Source organism: Hemiscyllium ocellatum, chromosome 9, assembly GCF_020745735.1.
Source record: "Hemiscyllium ocellatum isolate sHemOce1 chromosome 9, sHemOce1.pat.X.cur, whole genome shotgun sequence".
Classification (NCBI taxonomy): Eukaryota; Metazoa; Chordata; class Chondrichthyes; order Orectolobiformes; family Hemiscylliidae; genus Hemiscyllium; species Hemiscyllium ocellatum.
The window spans coordinates 47,224,074-47,245,550 of NC_083409.1; the positions used below are offsets into that span (position 1 = coordinate 47,224,074).

At 41.2% G+C, this 21,477-nt stretch overlaps 1 protein-coding gene across 2 annotated transcripts in view; it reads left to right on the forward strand.

Moving 5' to 3' along the window:
- The first annotated feature begins 14,121 nt into the window (after positions 1 to 14,121).
- Positions 14,122 to 21,477, forward strand: part of cdc14ab (cell division cycle 14Ab) — a 179,171-nt gene continuing 171,815 nt past the window's right edge. For both annotated transcript variants that reach the window (XM_060829729.1, XM_060829730.1), the window contains exons 1-3: positions 14,122 to 14,486; positions 14,664 to 14,754; positions 15,062 to 15,137. In XM_060829729.1, the coding sequence (XP_060685712.1) occupies positions 14,441 to 14,486; positions 14,664 to 14,754; positions 15,062 to 15,137 (213 nt within the window). In that variant the 5' untranslated portion in view covers positions 14,122 to 14,440. The remainder of the gene's footprint in view (positions 14,487 to 14,663; positions 14,755 to 15,061; positions 15,138 to 21,477) is intronic.

Here is a 21,477-nt window from a genome sequence, read left to right on the forward strand (position 1 = left end):
ACAGATGAGATGAAACCATGGCAAAATCAGACAATGTTATGGAAGTCAAAATAGATGGTGGAGGTTAAGGGACCTATAAACCACTCCCACCAATGACTCCTCTTTCTTTACTCCATACAAACTGGTTTTGCATTTTGATCTTCTGAACCAAAATGCTTGTTCACTACAGTTTTGATCTTATTCCTGATGGCAGAGCTACCCCATCTCTTTTTGTTAATTTCTACCTGTTCTTCCAAAGTGTCTTCACTCCTTGAATGTTCATATTCCATCATGGTCACTTTGTAATAAATCTCTAATAGCTGTAATATCATTCATTCATTCATTTATTTTCTGTTTGTGTTATAATTCATCCATGTTTTTAACATGTGATGTGCTTCCAAATAGCTTGTAATATAGCCCTTTTTATCAGTTTTGTCATGCTTGTCCCTTTGTCACATTCTGGTGACCATTGTCCACATAGCTATTCTATTATTACCTTTTATCTTTTTGCTTTGCTTTCTAAATTTCCTCTTGACTTAAAAGTCCTACTTAGGATTCACCAGTGCGCACTTTCTCCACAAATCTGAGCCACTTATTAAATTCAGTGACAACTTAATCCTATGCCAGTTTTCTCATCATTCTGTAAATAATCCAGAGAACATTACCTTAACTTGTTTCTTTTTGATTTTGTCCCTTCTTAATGACTTCTAGAGATTGAAAATAAATGCTGACACAGCCAATCATACCCACATCCCATTAGTGATTCACTTTTCAAAAAAACAAGTTCCTTCTCAACTTCTCAACTGTGCAGTTGTAGAACAAACTGAAAGTTCTTGTTCAGGATGTACACAACATGGCTGCTATAAGTTGGCAGACTGGTGCTGCTGCACCAAAAATGCATTAAAGTTATAACTTAATCAGTTGCGCACAAGAAAAAGAGGTGCACCAGCTGTGAGAGTCTAGAGTCCATGTTGAAGACTCCAATCCTTCCTTGTGAAAAGACCAGAGGAAAGGTGTTGGAGGAATCTGTGCTCTTGGTTGGAAAGATTCTGTGAGTTAGATCATTGGTTGACTTAGACTTTGGAATTTTTAGTACAATCTACAGATGTGAGAACTTTGCATAGCTCAATATGCATTTGTTGTATTCGGTATTTGGGTCAATCAATCTGATTTTTAAACCAAGTCATACAGCATGGAAACAGACAGTTAGTCCATGCTGACCATGTTTCCAAACTGAGTCCTACCTGCCTTCTTTTGGCCCCTAACTCTCCAAACTCTTCCTATTTGTGTACTTATCCAAATGTGTTTTTAACATTGTAACTGTATCCACAACTTCCTCTGGCAGTTTATTCCACACACTGGCCCCTTGTGTCCTTTTTAAATCTTTCTCCTAGCTCCTTAAAAATAATCCCCTTAATTTTGACCCCTCACCTCTTGGCCCCTGATGATTTCATAAACTTCAGTAAGGTCACCCCTCAACCTCCAACACTCCAGTCAACTCAAACCCTCCAGTTCTGGCAACATCACGGTAAATGTTTTTTGAATCCTCTCCAGTTTAATAATATCCTTCCTATAAGGTCAACCAGAACTGCATTGTGGAAGATGCCTCACCAACATACTGTTGAATTTCAACATGACGTTCCAAATCCTTTGTTTAAAGGTTTGAGTAATGAAGGCATATGTGCTAAATACTGTCTTAACCACCCTGTTTACCCCTGATGCAAATTTCAAAACATTATGTACCTGAAAACTGAAGTGTCTCAGGGCCCTACCTTTAATTATGTAAGTCTTGTCTTCGTTTGTTTTCCAAAATGCAATGCCTTGCATTTATCCAAATTAAACTCCATTTGCCACTCTTCAGCCCATTGACTCCAGATCTCTTTGCAATCTTAATAGTCAGAGGGAAATTGAGAAGCAAACTTGTAAGGTGATCTCAGCTATCTGTAAGAAAAATAGGGTGGTTATGGTAGGGGATTTTAATTTTCCAAACATAGACTGGGACTGCCATAGTGTTAAGGGTTTAGATGGAGAGGAATTTGTTAAGGGTGTACAAGAACATTTTCTGATTTAATACTGATTAGTCAGTGGATGTACTGACTAGGGAAGGTGTAAAACTTGACCTACTCTTGGGAAATAAGGCAGGGCAGGTTACTGAGGTGTAAGTGGGGGAACCATTTTGGGGCCAGCGACCATAATTCTATTAGATTTAAAATAATGATGGAAAAGGATAGACTAGATCTTAAAAGTTGAAACTGTAAATTTGAGAAAGGCCAATTTTGACAGTATTAGGCAAGAACTTTCAAAACCTGATTGGGGGCAGATACTTGCAGGTAAAGGGACGGTTGGAAAATGGGAAGCCTTCAGAAATGAGCTAATGAGAATCCAGAGAAAGTATATTCCTGTTAGGGTGAAAGGAAAGGCTGGTAGGTATAGGGGATGCTGGATGACTAAAGAAATTGAGGGTTTAGTTAAGAAAAAGAGGAAAGCATATGTAAGGTATAGACAGGATAGATCGAGTGAATCCTTAGAAGAGTATAAAAGAAGTAGGAGTACACTTAAGAGAGAAATAAGGAGGGCAAAAAGGGAACATGAGATAGCTTTGGTAAATAGAATTAAGGAGAATCCAAAGAGTCTTTACAAATACATTAAGGACAAAAGGGTAACTTGGGAGAGAATAGGACTCCTCGAAGATCAGCAAGGCGGCCTTTGTGTGGAGCCGCAGAAAATGGAGTAGATACTAAATGAATATTTTGCATCAGTATTTACTGTGAAAAAGGACATGGAAGATATAGAGTGTAAGGAAATAGATGGTGACACCTTGCAAAATGTCCATGTTACAAAGGAGGAAGTGCTGGATGTCTTGAAATGCATAAAAGTGGATAAATCCCAAGGACCTGATCAGGTGTACCCTAGAACTCTGTGGGAAGCTAGGGAAGTGATTGCTGGGCCTCTTGCTGAGATATTTGTATCATCGATAGTCACAGGTGAGGTGCCGGAAGACTGGAGATTGGCTAACATGGTGCCACTGTTTAAGAAGGTTGGTAAGGACAAGCCAGGGAACTATAGACCAGTGAGCCTGATGTTGGTGGTGGGCAAGTTGTTAGAGGGAATCCTGAGGGACAGGATGTACATGTATTTGGAAAGGAAAGACCCGATTAGGGATAGTCAACATGGTTTTGTGCGTGGGAAATCATGTCTCACAAACTTGATTGAGTTTTGTGAGGAAGTAACAAAGAGGATTGATGAGGGCAGAGCGGTAAATGTGATCTATATGGAGTACAGTAAGGCTTTTGACAATGTTCCCCATGGGAGACTGATTAGCAAGGTTAGATCTCACGGAATACAGGGAGAACTAGCCATTTGGATACCGAACTGACTCAAAGGTAGAAGACAGAGGGTGGTGGTGGAGGGTTGTTTTTCAGACTGGAGGCCTGTGACCAGTGGAGTGCCACAAGGATCAGTGCTGGGTCCTCTACTTTTTGTCATTTCAATATACGATTTGGATGTGAACATAAGAGGTACAGTTAGTAAGTTTGCAGATGACACCAAAATTGGAAGTGTAATGGACAGCAAAGAGTTACCTCAGATTACAACAGGTTCTTGACCAGATGGGCCAATGGGCTGAGAAGTGGCAGATGGAGTTTAATTCAGATAAATGCGAGGTGCTGCATTTTGGGACAGCAAATCTTAGCAGGACTTATACATTTAATGGTAAGGTCCTAGGAAATGTTGCTGAACAAAGAGACCTTGGAGTGCAGGTTCATAGCTCCTTGGGAATGGAGTCACAGGTAGATAGGATAGTGAAGAGGGTGTTTGGTATGCTTTCCTTTATTGGTCAGAATATTGAGTACAGGAGTTGGGAGGTCATGTTGCGGCTGTACAGGACATTGGTTAGGTCACTGTTGGAATATTGCGTGCAATTCTGATCTCCTTCCTATCAGAAAGATGTTGCGAAACTTGAAAGGGTTCAGAAAAGATTTACAAGGATGTTGCCAGGGTTGGAGGATTTGAGCTATAGGGAGAGGCTGAACAGGCTAGGGCTGTTTTCCCTGGAGCGTTGGAGGCTGAGGGGTGACCTTATAGAGATTTACAAAATTATGAGGGGCATGGAAAGGGTAAATAAGCAAAGTCTTTTCCTTGGGGTCAGGGAGTCCAGAACTAGAGTGCATAGGTTTAGGGTGAGAGAGAAGGTTATAAAAGAGACCTAAGGGAAAACAGAGGTTGGTACATGTATGGAATGAGCTGCCAGAGGTAGTGGTGGAGTCTGGTACAATTGCAACATTTAAGAGGCATTTGGATGGGTATATGAATAGGAAAGGTTTGGTGGGAGATGGGCCAGATGCTGGCAGGTGGGACTAGATTGGTTTCGGATATCTGGTCAGTATGGACAGGTTGGACTGAATGGTCTATTTCCATGCTGTACATCTTTATGACTCTACAACCTTCTTCGTTGTCCATTTAACCACCAATCTTGGAGTCATCTGCAAACTTACTAATGCCTCCGATATTCTCATCAAAATTGTTTACATAAACGACAAACAAAAGTGGACCCAGTACCAATCCCTACGGAACACTGCTGGTCATCCATCTCTAATCTGAAAAACAACCCTTCACCACCACCTACCATATGATAGGTCTCCTCCCATAAACCCAATTTTGTCTCCAATTGGCAAGCTTGCCCTGAAACCAATGTGATTTAACTTTACTAATTAGTCTACCATATCTTAATGTTACATTTGTCATCATTGTTTGTAAGGATATTTCGAAGTCAACAAACTTTAACTTCCCTTTTAATCTGGTACCAGGTGTATGGCAGACCTAGGAAAGCTGGCAAATGTCCTATCCAAAAGGAAAATAATCAGACAGATTTTATTTTACAACAATCTAAGAGTTTCATGGTCATCATTACTGACACTAACTCTTGACTGCATTTAATTAACTGGATTTAAATTCCCAGCTGCAGTGGATTTTTGCATCTGGATCATGTCAGTCCTTTCTATTCCTCCAACAGTAACAAATTGTAATTGCAATGTTACAATTGACAACTCGATTGCGCTGCTTTTCAAACTCTATCTTTTAGATGCCTACTTATATAGGATTGCTCTTCGCTGTTATTTGTGTCTCTTGCACAAAGTACAGGAGAAATTATTGATGATCCGTTCTACTTATAAGGAAATAGACCTTCCTTGTGATTGGTGAGATGCAACATCAGATACTCTACTGACGTTCAGATGAGTGTAATTTACAGAGAGTTTCGATTTCACGAATTGGATCTATACAGTTCTGTTTGTTACGAAGTCGCACTTTATTGTGATTGATTAAGCTTTTTACCTGTATCTTTAACAGAGATATTGGAATGCCATTCTGGGACTGGGAATGGTCTTGCCCGATATATTCACAGCTCTGGGGAGGGGCAGGTCAGTCACTACTCATTTGTTAGTTTGAAGGTACGTGGTTGGAGGCTTGGAGACGTCACAAAGCCCCAGTTAATGCTGAAATTCATGTCAACCGCAAACTGCTGGCTACCCAAACCTGTCCCCTCTTCTACCGGAATCCAAAGCAGCATGTTCACTTGACTTCACCCATACCGAAGCCCGAAAGCCTGCGAAGGGATGTCAAACCCTTCCAATTGGAAGAACCGTCCTGATATGTGGAGTCCCGACCAGTGCAATCGATCTGCATCAGACCGTGTTTGGTTTGTTGATATTGGGGGTAGGTTACTGAGGCTGGGAGGCTTTCCCTACCTGGAGGTTTGATGGAAGTTTGAAATCCATTCAGTGGGAACATGTACATTTGTGCAAGTTTTAACAGTAAAACCAGCATCTTTGGGAAGTCTAAATTCGAATTTCACAATGCCATGGTTTCTAGGGATCCACAAAATGTGAGCCCAAATACGTGTCAATATTTGTTTAACACATATCAATCAGAAAGCACAGGAGTCGAGTATGTCCCTGCAGATAGCCATCATTGTCCCCTTCGAACATGCAGCAACCAGAGTGAAAGACAGTCTTTCGAGCATTAGTTCGCAGAGTATATATGGTGGGCAAAAGACACAATTACGGGTACGTTAATGTCCAACATTTCTTGCACGCTAACTGCAGACTCTTAACATCTGTTTCCTCACACTGCAATGGGATTTAAGAACCTTCCCCGTTCAAACTGGCGGGGGTTTGGGGAGGGGGCGGTGGCGGGAGGAACTAGCAAGAAGGGGAGAAATACGGGAATTATACTGAATGACGATAGTTTTAACGTCAGTAACATCCATTGATGATTCAAACATTCTGAATGTAGAATCTATTGTCATGGTAGCACAGAGGTAATTGCAGCATCACAAGCTGAGATCATTATTGATGTGTGTGTGAATGGGTCATTCATATAAGATGGCTCCTTATTTATAGTATCTCCTATTAAGTGGAATTCTTCCTCTCAAGTTAAAGTAATGTTTATTGAGTAACATTGAGATAACATGTAAAACTAACATTTTAAATCAATCATCCTCCAAAAATCAAGAAGTAGGTTCTTTTTTAAAATTGATCTTGCGTTGGGAGCTGATTGGCTGTTAGTTCAAACGCTGGTAATGTTGTGGATCTGTGGGTGTTTGCTTCTGAATTATCCTGGTCCTCGTGTTGTAAAATACTTTTTCATGTCTTTAAGTGTGTATACTTATGGCACGTTCTCAAATTTGGGTATATGGTTTTGCTTGGTTTATTAATATTGGGGGCAGGTTACTAATGCTGGGAGGCTTTCTCTACTTGGGAGGTTTGATGGAAATTTGAAATCCATTCAATGGGAACATGTACATTTTGTGCAATTTAACAGCAATACCAGCATCTTTGGGAAGGCTAAATTAAAATTTCACAATGCTATGGTTTCCATGGATCCACAAAACTTGAGCCAAAATACATCTCAATACTTATTTAACATGTTTTGCTAACCACCCATGTAAAAACAAATCTCACCAAGATATCTTCAGGGTGGAGATCTTGTGTGTCGTCATTAGTCCCAAGCATCTGATCTAAAAGCTCTGGGTTCAGTCCCACTCCTGGACTTGATATTCATGAGATGTATTCATAAATGTGTCCAAGCAGGTTGATTATCAAACTACAAATCCTTCCAATATGCCGGTGATCACAGCAAGAGAATGTTCTGGTCAACGATGCTTGGTCTAGCATAACACCCCTTAGATTATAGCCTCTGACAACAGACTGGTTCCAGGAAAAAAATTTGATGTAAACATATATAATGCTATTAGAGTCAAAAAAGCCTCTAAAGTCTAAGTTTATCTTCACTGCTTTCCTACTCAGTCTGAACATTTTGAACTTGCTTTTCAATTCATCATGCTCACATCATCCTACCCTCATCTCACCTTCCTATTTTAATTCTCCAACCCATATTCATAACTACTCATTTGACCTTGCCATCTCATGTGATGGCACTACTACCATTGCATCAATCATGGTTTGAACCATATCTAATCAATTTCTTGCATTACTCTCCACATCCCAAACTAACTTCATATGTTTATTTTTTAACTCTCCTTTCATGGAAACATCTCTGTAGTTTCTGAATTGCCCTACTGCAACCTCACCAGTACATTACATTCCCTCGACCCCAATGAAATCATGACTCTCCCTCAGCCTTGTTGTTCCCTGATACAGTCCTAATTTCTGTTCCCTGAAGTCCAAGGAACACCAGCTTAAATGGACAACCAATTTATCCTTTCTCCACCAGATTTGACTGGACTTCATTAAGCACAGTTGAATTATACCCTCATATTTGTCCTCTAAAATCACTTTGTCTTCATTCCTTTACCCTCATCTCCAATAATAAGGGGAAGCTAATTAGACTCATAGAGATGTACAGCATGGAAACAGACCCTTCGGTCCAACCCATCCACGCCGACCAGATATCCCAACTCAATTCAGTCCCACATCCCGGTGGGGTGGGTTGCGCTTCGGTGGGTCGGTGTGGACTTGTTGGGCCGATGGGCCTGTTTCCACACTGTAAGTAATCTAATCTAATCTAATCATATCCCTCTAAACCCTTCCTATTCATATATCCATCCAAATGCCTTTAAGATGTTGCAATTGTACCAATCTCCACTACTTCCTCTGGCAGCACATTCCATACACATACCACCCTCTGTGTGAAAAAGTTGTCCCTTAGGTCTCTTTTATATCTTTCCCCTCTCACCCTAAACCTATGCTCTCTAGTTCTAGACTCCCCAACCCCACAGAAAAGACTTTGTCTATTTACCCTATCGATGCCCTCATAATTTTGTAAACTTCTATAAGGTCACCCCTCAACCTCCAATGCTCCAAGGAAAACAGCCGCAGCCTGTTCAGCCTCTCCCTGTAGCTCAAATCCTCCAACATCTTTGTAAATCTTTTCTGAACCCTTTCAAGTTTCACAACATCTTTCCGATAGGAAGGAGAACAGAATTGCATGCAATATTCCAACAGTGGCCTAACCAATGTTCTGTACAGCCGCAATATGACCTCCAAACTCCTGTACTTAATACTCTGACCATTAAAAAAAGCATACCAGATGCCTTCTTCATATCCTATCTACTTGCAATTCCACTTTCAAGGAGCTATGAATCTGCACTCTAAGGTCTCTTTGTTCAGCAACACTCCCTAGGACCTTACCATTAAGTGTATAAGTCCTGCTAAGATTTGCTTTCCCAAAATGCAGCACCTCGCATTTATCTGAATTAAACTCCAACTGCCACTTCTCAGCCCATTGGCCCATCTGGTCAAGATCCTGTTGTAATCTGAGGTAACCTTCTTCTTTGATCGACGATGCCCTCCACCGCATCTCCTCCACTTCCCGCTCCTCCGCCCTTGAGCCCCGCTCCTCTAACCGCCACCAAGACAGAACCCCACTGGTTCTCACCTACCACCCCACCAACCTCCGTAGACAACGTATCATCCGCCGTTATTTCCGCCACCTCCAAACGGACCCCACCACCAGGGATATATTTCCCTCCCCTCCCCTATCAGCGTTCTGCAAAGACCACTCCCTTCGTGACTCCCTCGTCAGGTCCACATCCCCCACCAACCCAACCTTCACTCCCGGCACCTTCCCCTGCAACCGCAGGAAATGTAAAACTTACGCCCACACCTCCTCCCTCACTTTCCTCCAAGGCCCCAAGGGATCCTTCCATATCCGCCACAAGTTCACCTGTACCTCCACACACATCATCTATTGCATCCGCTGCATCCGATGTGGCCTCCTCTACATTGGGGAGACGGGCCGCTTACTTGCGGAACGCTTCAGAGAACACCTCAGGGATGCCCGGACCAACCAACCCAACCACCCCGTGGCTCAACACTTTAACTCTCCCTCCCACTGCACCGAGGACATGCAGGTCCTTGGACTCCTCCACCGGCAAAACATAACAGCACGACGGTTGGAGGAAGAGCGCCTCATCTTCCACCTGGGAACTCTCCAACCACAAGGAATGAACTCAGATTTCTCCAGTTTCCTCATTTCTCCTCCCCCCACCTTGTCTCAGTCGGTTCCCTCAACTCAGCACCGCCCTCATAACCTGCAATCTTCTTCCTAACCTCTCTGCCCCCACCCCACTCCGGCCTATCACCCTCACCTTGACCTCCTTCCACCTATCACATCTCCATCGCCCCTCCCCCAAGTCCCTCCTCCCTACCTTTTATCTTAGCCTGCCTGGCACCCTCTCCTCATTCCTGATGAAGGGCTTATGCCCGAAACGTCGAATTTCCTATTCCTTGGATGCTGCCTGACCTGCTGTGCTTTAACCAGCAACACATTTTCAACTGTGATCTCCAGCATCTGCAGACCTCATTTTTTAACCTTCTTCACTGTCCACTGCACCTCCAATTTTGGTGTCATCTGCAAACTTACTAACTATACCTCTTATGCTCACATCCAAATCATATATTTAAATGACAAAAAGCAGAGGACCCAGCACTGATCCTATTAATTCTGTGTCATGAAGATTGAGACTATTTTATCATTTGTTTCTGCCAATTTTCTCCCTCCCTCAGCCCACCGAACCAAAATTTCTCCGTATTTTGCTTTGCTCTGCCCGATTCAAATCTGCATTTGGATCCCCACTATTTCTTCTATTTCCTCCCATGCCTCTCCAAGTTCATCTTGTCCGTGAGACCCATTTCCTACTCCCTTAACCTAAATTATTGACTATCCAATCTTATTTCTCGGTCGCCAAGTTAACAATATCAGCCAACTATTATCTCTCTCTTCAGGCATTGTGCTTGTTTACTATAAATCTGCTGTCATCTCCCCTCTTCTAAAAAAAACTCTCAATTTCAAGGTTTGTTGAAAACAATCGTCCACCTCCAAACTTCCTCTCCCATTTAAGCCTTGAACATCATGTTGGATTCCAAACCGGTGCTTAAATTTCATGGAATTCCATATCTGAATCCCTTTAATCAGTATTCTGTCCCATCATACATTAAAACCATTCTTATCAAAGTCACAAATAACATTTATGTGATTGTGACAGGTGAATATTTCTTCCCATCTTTCTCAATCTATATGCACCCTTTGGCATGGTTAACCATATATTCTCCTTCATTGCCATGTCACCAGGATATGGCTGTACTCATCTGCTTCCATACTTAACTATCTAGATATAGTCAAAATATTGTTCGCAGTGGCTTTTTTTCTGCATACAGACCATTACTTCCCGTGACCTTTTGGTTTGCTTCTATTTCTCACCAACATGCAGCCCCTCAGCAACATCATCTGACAACAACATTAATTTTCACATGTGGGTTAATGACATCCAGCTCTATGCTACAAACTATAGTTGCAACTATATTCTTCAACCTGGCAACAGTCTGAGATGCAAGCACACTTCAGGTTGATGTTATGCTTGATCCAAGGTGAGCTTCCAAAGTTATAAAAATGTCTGAAATTCCTGCTTTTTGCCTACAAAATAAATCAGATTTTTGACTTCACAGTGAGTTCACCTAACCAGTGTGAATAACCAGAATAAATCTGGGAGAAAATCTATGCAAAACTCATGTTTGTAACAGTAACATACCCTGAAAATTAAAATTAGATATTAAAACAAAATAAACATACAATAATGTTCATAAACTGATAGTGAAATTTCAAGTAGAGGGAATTAGTGTTCCAGAGTACGTGATCTGAACAGAAAAATAAGACATCAGTTAGAGACTGTTAAAATTAATGCCACATTGCTGAATAGTTTTCTGTCAAAACTTTTAGAAGGTTGCTGGCTGATCTTTTTGCTGTGTGGACAGAAATGAAGTGATAATTGGCCAGATTGGATTTGTCCTTTTTTTGTGCAAAATTACCAAATGTTACGAAGATGCTACTATTTTGTCTGTACTTGAAGTACTGGTTCTGGAGAATAAGTCTTCAGGGCAATAGCTAGGATGATATCAGGGGCCATATTCATTGCTATGAGTAGTGTAATCATGTGGAATGAATCAAATTCCACCTGCAACGTCAGGGTTCTTGGGCTGAAGCTGAAATGAATTGTCTATTTGGTACTGTCTGAATCTTGCTGACAATGCTTCAGTTTAAACCTTTGCACTGATATGCTGTGTTCACTCATCATTGAGGAAGGAGATGTCGGTGGAGACCCCTCCTGTTAATTGTTTAATTATCTACTAGCATTTATGACTGAACATGGTAAGAGTACATATCTTTGATCTGATCTGTTGGTAGTGGGATGGTCTATCTCTGTCTGCAGATTCTGTTGTTGCTGTGTTGTAAACATATAGTCTTGTATTATAGGTCCACCAGGTTGGCATCTTAATTTTAGCTATGGCTGAAGTTACTCTTGCATGCTGTCTTACACTTCACATGACGAAGCAGCAGCACTCCAAAAGCTTCTGATTTCAAATAAACCTGTTGGACTTCAACCTGGTGTCATGTGACTTCTGACCTTGTCCACCCCAGTCCAACACTTTTACCTCCAAATCTTACATCTGTAAACCAGCATTATTGCCTTAGTTTAATGTTAATGCTAGATTGAAAATATGCAGGCCATGAGGTTACAGTATGTGGTTGAATATAATTCTGCGACTGTTGATGGTTCACAATGCCTCAGAGATGTTCAGTTTTGAGGTACAAAATTTATTCTTGTTTTAACATGATTGTGGTCCCATATAACATAACGGACAGCATACTTCGTGAGAATAAGGCTGAATGGCTACAGTATAATCAACAGGAAGATTGGTGAGACCCAGGTCAAATAGCTTTTCAACTCTTGCTGCAGGCCAATATATCCTTCAGGATCAGACACTAAGGCTCATTCACAGGGTGAGGGTATCACCAGCTAGACCAGAATTATTGCTCATCCTCAACTGACTGAGGGTAATTAAGAGTCAACCACATTGCTGTGGGTGTGGAGTTGCATGTAGGCCAGATAAGGATGGCAATTTATTTCCCTTATGATGCAGATGTGTTTTCCCTGACAATCAACAATATTTTCATGGTCATCATTGGACTCTTAATTCCAGATTTGTATTGAATTTAAATTTCTTCATCTGCAATAGCAGGATTCAAACCACTGTCCCTAGAACATTACTTGGAACATTAACAGTCCAAAGATAATACCACTGGGCCATCGATTCCCTGACCTGGAATCAATGTTGTGAACTTCCAGAGTCACTACCACCTCATTATTTATCACTGTCTCACCATCTGGGCAGAGCATACCTGGGAATGGTGATGGAGGACATTGGCTCTAAGATATAAGACCATGACATAGGAGCAGGAATTAGGCCATTCAGCCCATCAAGTCTGTTCCACCATTCAATAATGGTTGATAAGTTTCTCAACGCTACTCTCCCACTTTCTCCCCGTAATCCTTGTTACTCAAGAACCTATCTATCTCAGTCTTAAATATACTCAATGAATTCCATAGATTCACCACTCTCTGGATGAAGAAGTTTCTCTTTATCTCCATTCTGAAAGGTCTTCCCTTTAGGGTGGCACGGTGGTTAGCACTGCTGCTTCACAGCGCCAGGGTCCCAGATTCAATTCCAGCCTTGGGCAACTGTCTGTGTGGAGTTTGCACGTGTTAAATTGCCCATCGTGTTCGGTACATTTGTCAGAGGGAAACGTGTCTGGGTCGGTGTGGACTGAAGGGCCTGTTTCCACACTGTAGGAAATCTAATCTTTATTCTATGATTTGTTAAATATGAATTTATCCAACTATTGCTTAACTTACCAGCTCTTCCACTTTTGCTGAGTCCCCAGATGTTAGTGAAGAATATTTTTTGTGATCAACAAGGCCGGGTGTGCTTTTGTTGTTTCTGATGCTTTTGTCAATATTATTCTTATTCAGCTTTTTAATAGCACATTTATTGAACTGAGTAACTTGCTCGCCCACTTTAGAGACATCTTAAAAGTCAATCACACTATTGTGGGTCTGGACGCACATGTAGACCACACCGCGGAAAGACAGCAAAATTCTTCCTCTGAAGGACATTAGAGAAGGCTGAGGGGTATATAAGAGGAAATTGTTACCTTTGGTAGATGGGTCAATAACTAGAGTCCACAGTTTTAAGGCAAGGAGATCTGAGGAAATTGTTTTCACTCAGAGTATTGGGTATCTGAAATGGAGGTAGAGTTGGGAACCGTCAAGACATTTATGAGCTATTTAGAACGAGCACTTGAAACGCTACAAAGCTCGGGGCCAATTCCTGGAATAGAGATACAGATGTTTTAGAACGGACGCTGATGCGATGCGCTTATTTTCAGGCTGTAGAAGCCCCTTTTGCAGACCCCAAACACCAACTGAAATCCCTGGTGAATGTATTATCTCCTCGGCCTCTCGATCTCTTAGCAAAGATGCACTGGATAAGCAACTAATCCTGGGAAGTTCCCTTATGTTGAGGAGTTAGGTATGACGGGTTTGGGAGCTAGTTTGAGGCCGGTGTGTAACCTTGTGTGTAATCAAAGTGGACTCACTGTAAACTGCGAGCTGAAGAAAGCCTGGTGCTCTCGCGGCGCTCCCTGCCGGGGTACAGGAGCGCCAGCTCTCGGCGTTGCCGTGCCCATTCTGGGACGTTCTCCGATCCGACGATTGGCCGAGTGACTGCCATGGTAACGACAGGCAGCTGGCATGTGACTTTGCTGTTGACTTGTGTTTGCGGGCACCGCGACGCGCGGAGTGGCCTGAGCTGACGGCAAGGAGCCGCGGAGGGGTGGGGGCGGGCAGGGTGCCAAGCGTCGGCCACACTGGACAAGCGCGAGGGACTACTTTCTCCTCTGGCTCGCAGGAAGTCTCGGACCACGGGGGCAGCACTCCCCTGCCTGAGGTCCGTGCTTCTCGCTGCCGAAAATTTGAATTTGGAACCGTCCCGAGCGCGCGCCCACTGACTCTCCCTTGCCATTGCCAAGGCGCGCGCCTTATTGGCTTGACCCTCCTCATCCAGTGCACGCGCAGCGCCTCAATACCACCCCCCCCTCCAATAAAATGGCCGAGGAGCAAGAGCTGATCAGCGCCTCTGAGTTTAGTAAAGGTGAGTGTGTTGGAGTTAAGGTCCTCTCGGGTTGAGGATGTATGTATGTTGACCCGTCTGCTCCCGGCGCGGAATGCTGTTGACATTGATTTTAATCCTTTTTCTTTCGCCTTCCTCCTCTTCCCCCCCCCCCCCCCCCCCCCCATCCCGGCTTCAAATTTCGTATTTTCGCTCTAGATCGTTTGTACTTCGCAACTCTGAGAAACAAGCCGAAAAGTACAGTCAATACGCATTACTTCTGCATTGACGAGGAGCTGGTTTACGAAAAGTAAGTTTCTGGTTCTACGGTCGGGGGAAGCAAAAAAGTTTCTGCAAGGAGCTGCACTGTACAGTGTGGAACCGCGGATTTGTTAATGTGCTCATGGTGACACAAGGGAAATCAAGAACACAATTCAAGCTAATCTTACTTTTTATCTTGTCCTTGATTATTCAAAAACATCAATGGATGTGATTGATTTTTACTGGTTGGCTATAGTAGACGATAGCCTTCGAAACAGTATTGCGCCAGAAACTATCTGGAATTTTTTGCTGTACCGTAACCACACGCCAGTGAATTAATTGCTGATATTTTTCAGCTTCTATGCAGATTTTGGACCACTCAACTTGGCCCAACTGTATCGATATTGCTGCAAACTCAACAAGAAACTGAAAGTAGGTACCGTGGCAAAGGGTTACTTGTTATATGAAATTAAAATGCTTAACAAATATAAGGAAAAAAACTGCGGTGAAGTTATAATGCTGCGAGTATTCCAGTATAAATTTGTCTTGATGTTTTGTGGGAATCTTCAATGATCACCCCCGGGAATTGGGGGGAAAAAGTTGCATTTTTTTTAAAAAGACTTTTAAAAAATTTTGAGTGAAGACAGAGGACTACACCAACTAATTTGCGATGCAGGGAAAAAAGTGAAGCCATGATTGGCAATAAACAGTGTAGGTGTGACGTAATGTTAAGTTTAGTTTTTTTTGGATACGATATTCTGATGGAGAACGGTATATTTGAAAGATGTGGCTTCTGTTATCAAGTTGAAGTTAGGCACGTGTGCACTTGGAGTAATGATAATTGTGACTGGGATGTAATTCAAGAATACAATCCAAATAAGTTAGTCAAAGATATGAGGGCTTGGAATGTTTTTTGGGATTTGTCAGATTTTAGATACTATTCTCCTTTCAACCAGTTGCCTTGCTGAGCTAATTTGACATCATTTTCAATGACACTAATTCTATAATAACAATGACACAATAAATTATAGCACTTTCTGTCATCTCGCTTGCATGATAGTTCCTCTCCCATCCTACTATATGCCAAAAATAGTTTTCAAATGGTGATCATAAAATATTAAGCCCAATCAAATTGGGATGTTATGTTGATGTTATACAGGACATTGGTGATGCCTCTTCTGGAGTAGTTAGTGTGTGCAGGTCTGTTCACCCTGTCTTTGAAGAATACTTTTTAAATTGGAGAGGATTCAAGGAAGATTTACCAGGATATTGCTGGGAATGGAGGGTTTCAGATATAAAAATAGACTGGAAAAGCTGGGACTCTTCACTGGACTGGAGGAGGTTGAGGGGTGTCCTTATTGAGGTTTATAAAATCATGAGGGACATATATAAGGTGAACGACAAGGGTGGGTGAGTTGAAATCTGTGGGGCAGGCTTTTTAAGCTGACAGGAGAAAGATTTAAAACAAGGACTCAAGGGTCAACATTTTTGCACAGAGTGTGGCCTTGTGTAGAATGAACTGCCAGAGAAAGTAGTGGATGCAGGTACAATGTTTAAAAGACATTTTGATAAGTTCTTGAATAGGGAAGGTTTCGAGTGGTGTGGGTCAAGCTTAGGTACTTGGGACTACTTTAGTTTGTGACCATGTTTATATTGGACAATTAGGACTGAATAGGTCTGTTTCCTTGTCTCTTAAGTCAACTAGTCTATCCTTGTCAAAACTCTTTGGGAATATTTCCGTCTCTGCACATCGAAGAGTCTTGCAAAGATGAACTGCAATCAAACTCTCATACTTCTGGGCTACACAACAATGAAGAATGTCACTAATTGTTGTTGTTAGTTTCTGAGCCAACTGCAAAATCTCACAACTGTTACAACACAGAAGGAGGCCAGTTGACATGTTACGATTGAAGCAGCATTTTGAACGTATGAATTGAGTGCAGGAGCTTGCCATTCAATCCCTTGTGCCTGGTTTGCCATTTAGTAATATTATGGCTGATCTGAATGAGCATTGAATCTTGTTGCTCCCTTACCTACTTTCCATCAGCCTCAATATTGTTTCTTTGCTGAAATAAATGTGAAATCGCATGATTGAGAGACTGAGGTAATACAAGATGACGTTTTTGCAGTCTTCAGTATTGCCCAAATAAAGTCAAGGAAATATATGTTTATTTCAGAAATTCAGTAACTTGGTTATTGGTTATTTTTAAAAAATAATTTGATTAGGGGATATAGGACTTGCTGGTTAGGCCAGGTATTATTTCCCTTGAGTCTTATGGAGAAGATGGTGAGTTTTTTTTTATTTAGAACTGTTGCAATACTTGAGATTTAGGTGAGTTGAGTACGCCGTTGAGACATGCTGTCCGTGATTTTTGATCCTTCGACAGAAGAGGAATGGAAATATAGTTCCAATCTACTTTGTAGATTGGAGCGATACTAGGGAGGTGGAGTTCAATTACTTGCACATAGCTCCGTGCCTCTGTAGAAACCATATTTATATGGCTTGTCCAGTTTCTAGTCAATGATGTTAAACAAAGAAAATTTACAGCCCAGGAACAGGCCCTAGGCCCTCCAAGCCTGAGGTGATCCAAATGTACTGTTTTAACCCGTTGGTCAATTCCTAAGCATCTGTATCCCTCTGCTCCCCACCTACTCATGCATCTGTCCAGACACATCTTAAGTGAATCTACCATGCCTGCCTGTACCACCTCTGCTGGTAACGCGCTCCAAATGCCCACCACCCTCTGTGTGAAGTACTTACTGCGTGTATCCCCCTTAAACATTCCACCTTTCACTTTGAAACCATGACCTCTCGTTATTGAATTCTTCACCCTGGGAAAAGATTGTCTCTATCCACCCTGTCTATACCCTTCATGATTTTGTAAACCTCAATCAGGTCCCCCCTCAATCTCCTTTTTTTTTCTAATGAAAATAAACCTAACCTACTCAACCTCTCTTCATAGCTAGTAACTTCCATACCAGGCAACATCCTCGTAAACATTCTCTGCAGCCTCTCCAAAGTGTCCACATCCTTTTGGTAATGTGGCGCCCAGAACTGTACACAGTATTCTAAATGCGGCCGAACCAATGTCTTGTACAATTTCAACATGATTTGCTAGCTCTTATACTCAACACCCCGTCTGATGAAAGCAAGCATACTATATGCCTTCTTGACCACTCTATCCACCTGTGCAGCAACCTTCAGGGTTCAATGGACCTGCACTCCCAGATCTCTCTACCCATCAGCTTTTCCCAAGGCTCTTCCATTCCCATTGTATAATTCGCTCTAGAATTAGACTTGCCTAAATGCATCACCTCACATTTGTGAAGGATTCAGCAATGGTGATGCCATTGAATGTCAAGGAATGATGGTTGGATTTTCTCTTGTTGAGATTGTCTTGAACTGGGTAAGTATTTAGATTCCTAGAAATGTACAGCACTGAAACAGACCCTTTGGTGCAACACATTCTTGCCAATTAGATATCCTAAACTAATCTAGTCCCATTTGCCAGTATTTGGTTCACCTCATCTTAAACCTTTTTTTATTCATATACCTATCCAGATGCCTTTTAAATGTTGTTGTACTTGTACCAACCTCCATCACTTCGTCTGGCAGCTCATTCTGTATATGCACCACCCTCTGCATGAAAAAGTTGCCCCTTGGGTCCCTTTTTAATCTTTCCAAACCTATGCCATCTAGTTCTGGACTCCCTCAACCCAGGGAAAATACCTTGTCTATTTACCTTATCCATGCACCTCATGATTTAAAAAAAAATCATAGTTAGCATTTGGCATGATGTGTTTCTAAACTGAAGGTGATGGTATAATTTTCCTCTGAACCACATCTGATTTTTTTTTTCCCTTTTTTTGCTTTTCATTAGTTCTAGTCAGGACAGCCAGTACTAATTGTAGTCTTTTGTTGCTAATTTATCTTTTCTGCTGAAGTTGTGACTCTGTTTCTGTTTCCACTGTGTTTGTAGTTCTCTTCAACCTTTGCTAAATAGCCATTTTTATGACTGATCAGTAAGAAGTACAAAAGTGTTTTTCAGGAGATTTGCGATAATCAATGCTTGCTTGTATTTAATATAGTGGAGACTTGGATTGATAAACCTGATAGATTGTGTCAAACTGCAATGACACTTTCTCTTCTGGGAATCTGCCTTCACCATCATTCATGCATAGTAATTCGATTACCTAGTCTTTGGTAGAAAGTATTCTGATTTTTGAAAGCTTATCTTTTTTGAAGGTGAACTCCAGCAGTTGTTGTTTCTAAGGCCAATGCTATGTATTCGCATCTCAATATCAGTTAATCAATGAATTCACTTCAAAATATCAAACTTGTGCAATAGATATTTATTCAATTGAAACTACTATAAATAGACTTTCTAGATCACTAGCAACATGCAGATATCTCCTCACATCATGTACTGGATTTGAAACAGGTTCCTGGAGATGTATTAACTACTCAAATAGCTGCTACTTGTGTAGTGGGATAAGGTTATGACAGCTGACATGATAAATCCACCAAACGTTAACTGCTGCTGGTCAAGCAGCGCTACAGATTGAAATTAGAGATTAGAGTTCTGTAGCATTAAAATAGCTCCAAAATAGAGTATTCAGAATTTAGACAAGAATCAAAATGCTTGAATAAGAGGCTGTCTTCCTTTTTATTTTCTTGAATAGTTAAGTGATTACAATACATAATGACTTGGACATTATAATAGATTTTTAAAACTTGCCTGTTTCCAAGGTGATGTATTCAAAATGAAGAATAAGAAAATAAATAATGACCTATGTCCAGCCATCTTCAGCTGCTTCATTAATGACCTCCATCATACGGTCAGAAGTGGGAATATTCAATCATGATTGCATTCAGCGCCATTTGTGACTCTTCAGATACCGAAGCAGTTCATGCAGTAAGACCTAGACAATATCCTGGTGTGGGCTGACAAGTGACAACTAACAATTGTTACACAAATGCCACACAGTGATCATGTCCAACAAGACCGAGATCCAACCATTGTCCTTTGACATTTAATGACATTCCTGTGGCTGTATCCCCACTATCAATATCTTGGGAGTTACTATTGACAAGAAACTGATTAGAAATTGATAAAATAAATGTATTAGAAATAGTACTTAAGTAGTACTGAACTTGTGTTGCTGAAAAAGTCTTGTCAAAACTTTTCATCTAGCACTTGTTAGAACTCTTATTGTTTTTAAATTATTTATTCTTTTTAACAATTTTGGTTTGAAGCTGAAGGTGATTTGTGGACTGTGAAACAGCTTGGGGTAAAAGAAAAGAACAGACCAAATTCACTTATTTTGAGAGTCAGGCTGGAGGCCACGTGCAGTTTGATTCTTGATTTAAAGCATTATAACAGTCATAACAATCCTGTAGAAGAGCATTGTATTTAAGCAGCTAGCAGAAGTAGGCTGTTAATGAAGTTAGTATCTGGGAATTGGTTTCAGCCAGTCTGGAAATGACTCTGTGTTCAAGTAGATGATGTGATGAAGTTGAATGTGTACTGTACCTTTTGAGAGAGTGATTACTGTTTTGCATTGAGAGTTTACAAGCAACTGTTATATGACTAACTAGCAGTCTCAGTGTACTGGAAAATTGAAAACATGTAAAATTTGGCTGTGAAATTGATACCTGAGTAGATTGGTTAGATTAGAATTGTTGTCAAAACAGCAATCAGTTTGAATGATGATACAGGATACTAAAACCCAGTCAAGTTTGATTGTTTTTGCCGAACTCAAACCAATAATGAGACAATCTGATGTTTAGCATATTAAAAAGCAGGCATTATGAAAATCAGAAGGAAAGTAATAGTCAGTGAGAAAGACAGAGGCTGTCATTCAAAAGCATACTCGTATGAAAAAGGTACCTTTTGATAGAAACATCTTTGCAGTAAAAGATAGAAGACAATGCAAGCACATCTTCATCTGAAAGAAGGAGGATACTGGAGATGACAGCCGCTGTGTGGCTTTGAAATAAAGCTGATGTAATTTTAATACAGATTTTTATTGGAATAGATTAGATTAGTTTCCCTAAAGTGTGGAAACAGGCCCTTCGACCCAACCAGTCCACACCAACCCTCCGAAGAGTAACCCACCTAGACCCATTTCCCTCTGTGTAATGCAGCTAGCAATTCAGCATGGCCAATTCACCTAACCTGCACATCTTTAGACTGTGGGAGGAAACCGGAGCACGCAGAAGAAATCCACGCAGACGCAGGGAGAATGTGCAAACTCCACACAGACAGTCACCCAAGGCTGGGACCCTGGTGCTGTGAGGCAGCAGTGCTAACCGCTGAACCACTGTGCCGCCCCAGTATATTGTTATAGAGTTGGAGGCAGATAGCAAGTAGTTAAGAGAAGGGGGTGCTTTGAGTTGTGAATAGATATTGCTTAATATTCACTTTTTAAAGAATAAATTGACATTATATTCTTTAAATTGTGGAATATAGGAGTTATTTGTCATGCATATATTTTAATAGATTACAAGGTGAGATGAACTTTTCTGGGCATTTTGGTTTAATTAACAGAAGGGCTCAGTGCCATGTCAAAACAGTTTGGGAACTCAGATCTGTGATTTGGACAGGTTTAGACCGATCCAGTCTGTGGTAACTTGTGGTTGGTTAAATTTAAAAGTGAGAAAAATAGCTTTTAAATGAGGTTCTGGAGTTTGAAGATTATTCCCAAATTTGCCAAGATAGTTTAGAAAGACAGAAAAATGCCCTACCTTTAGAATTAGCAAATAGATTAG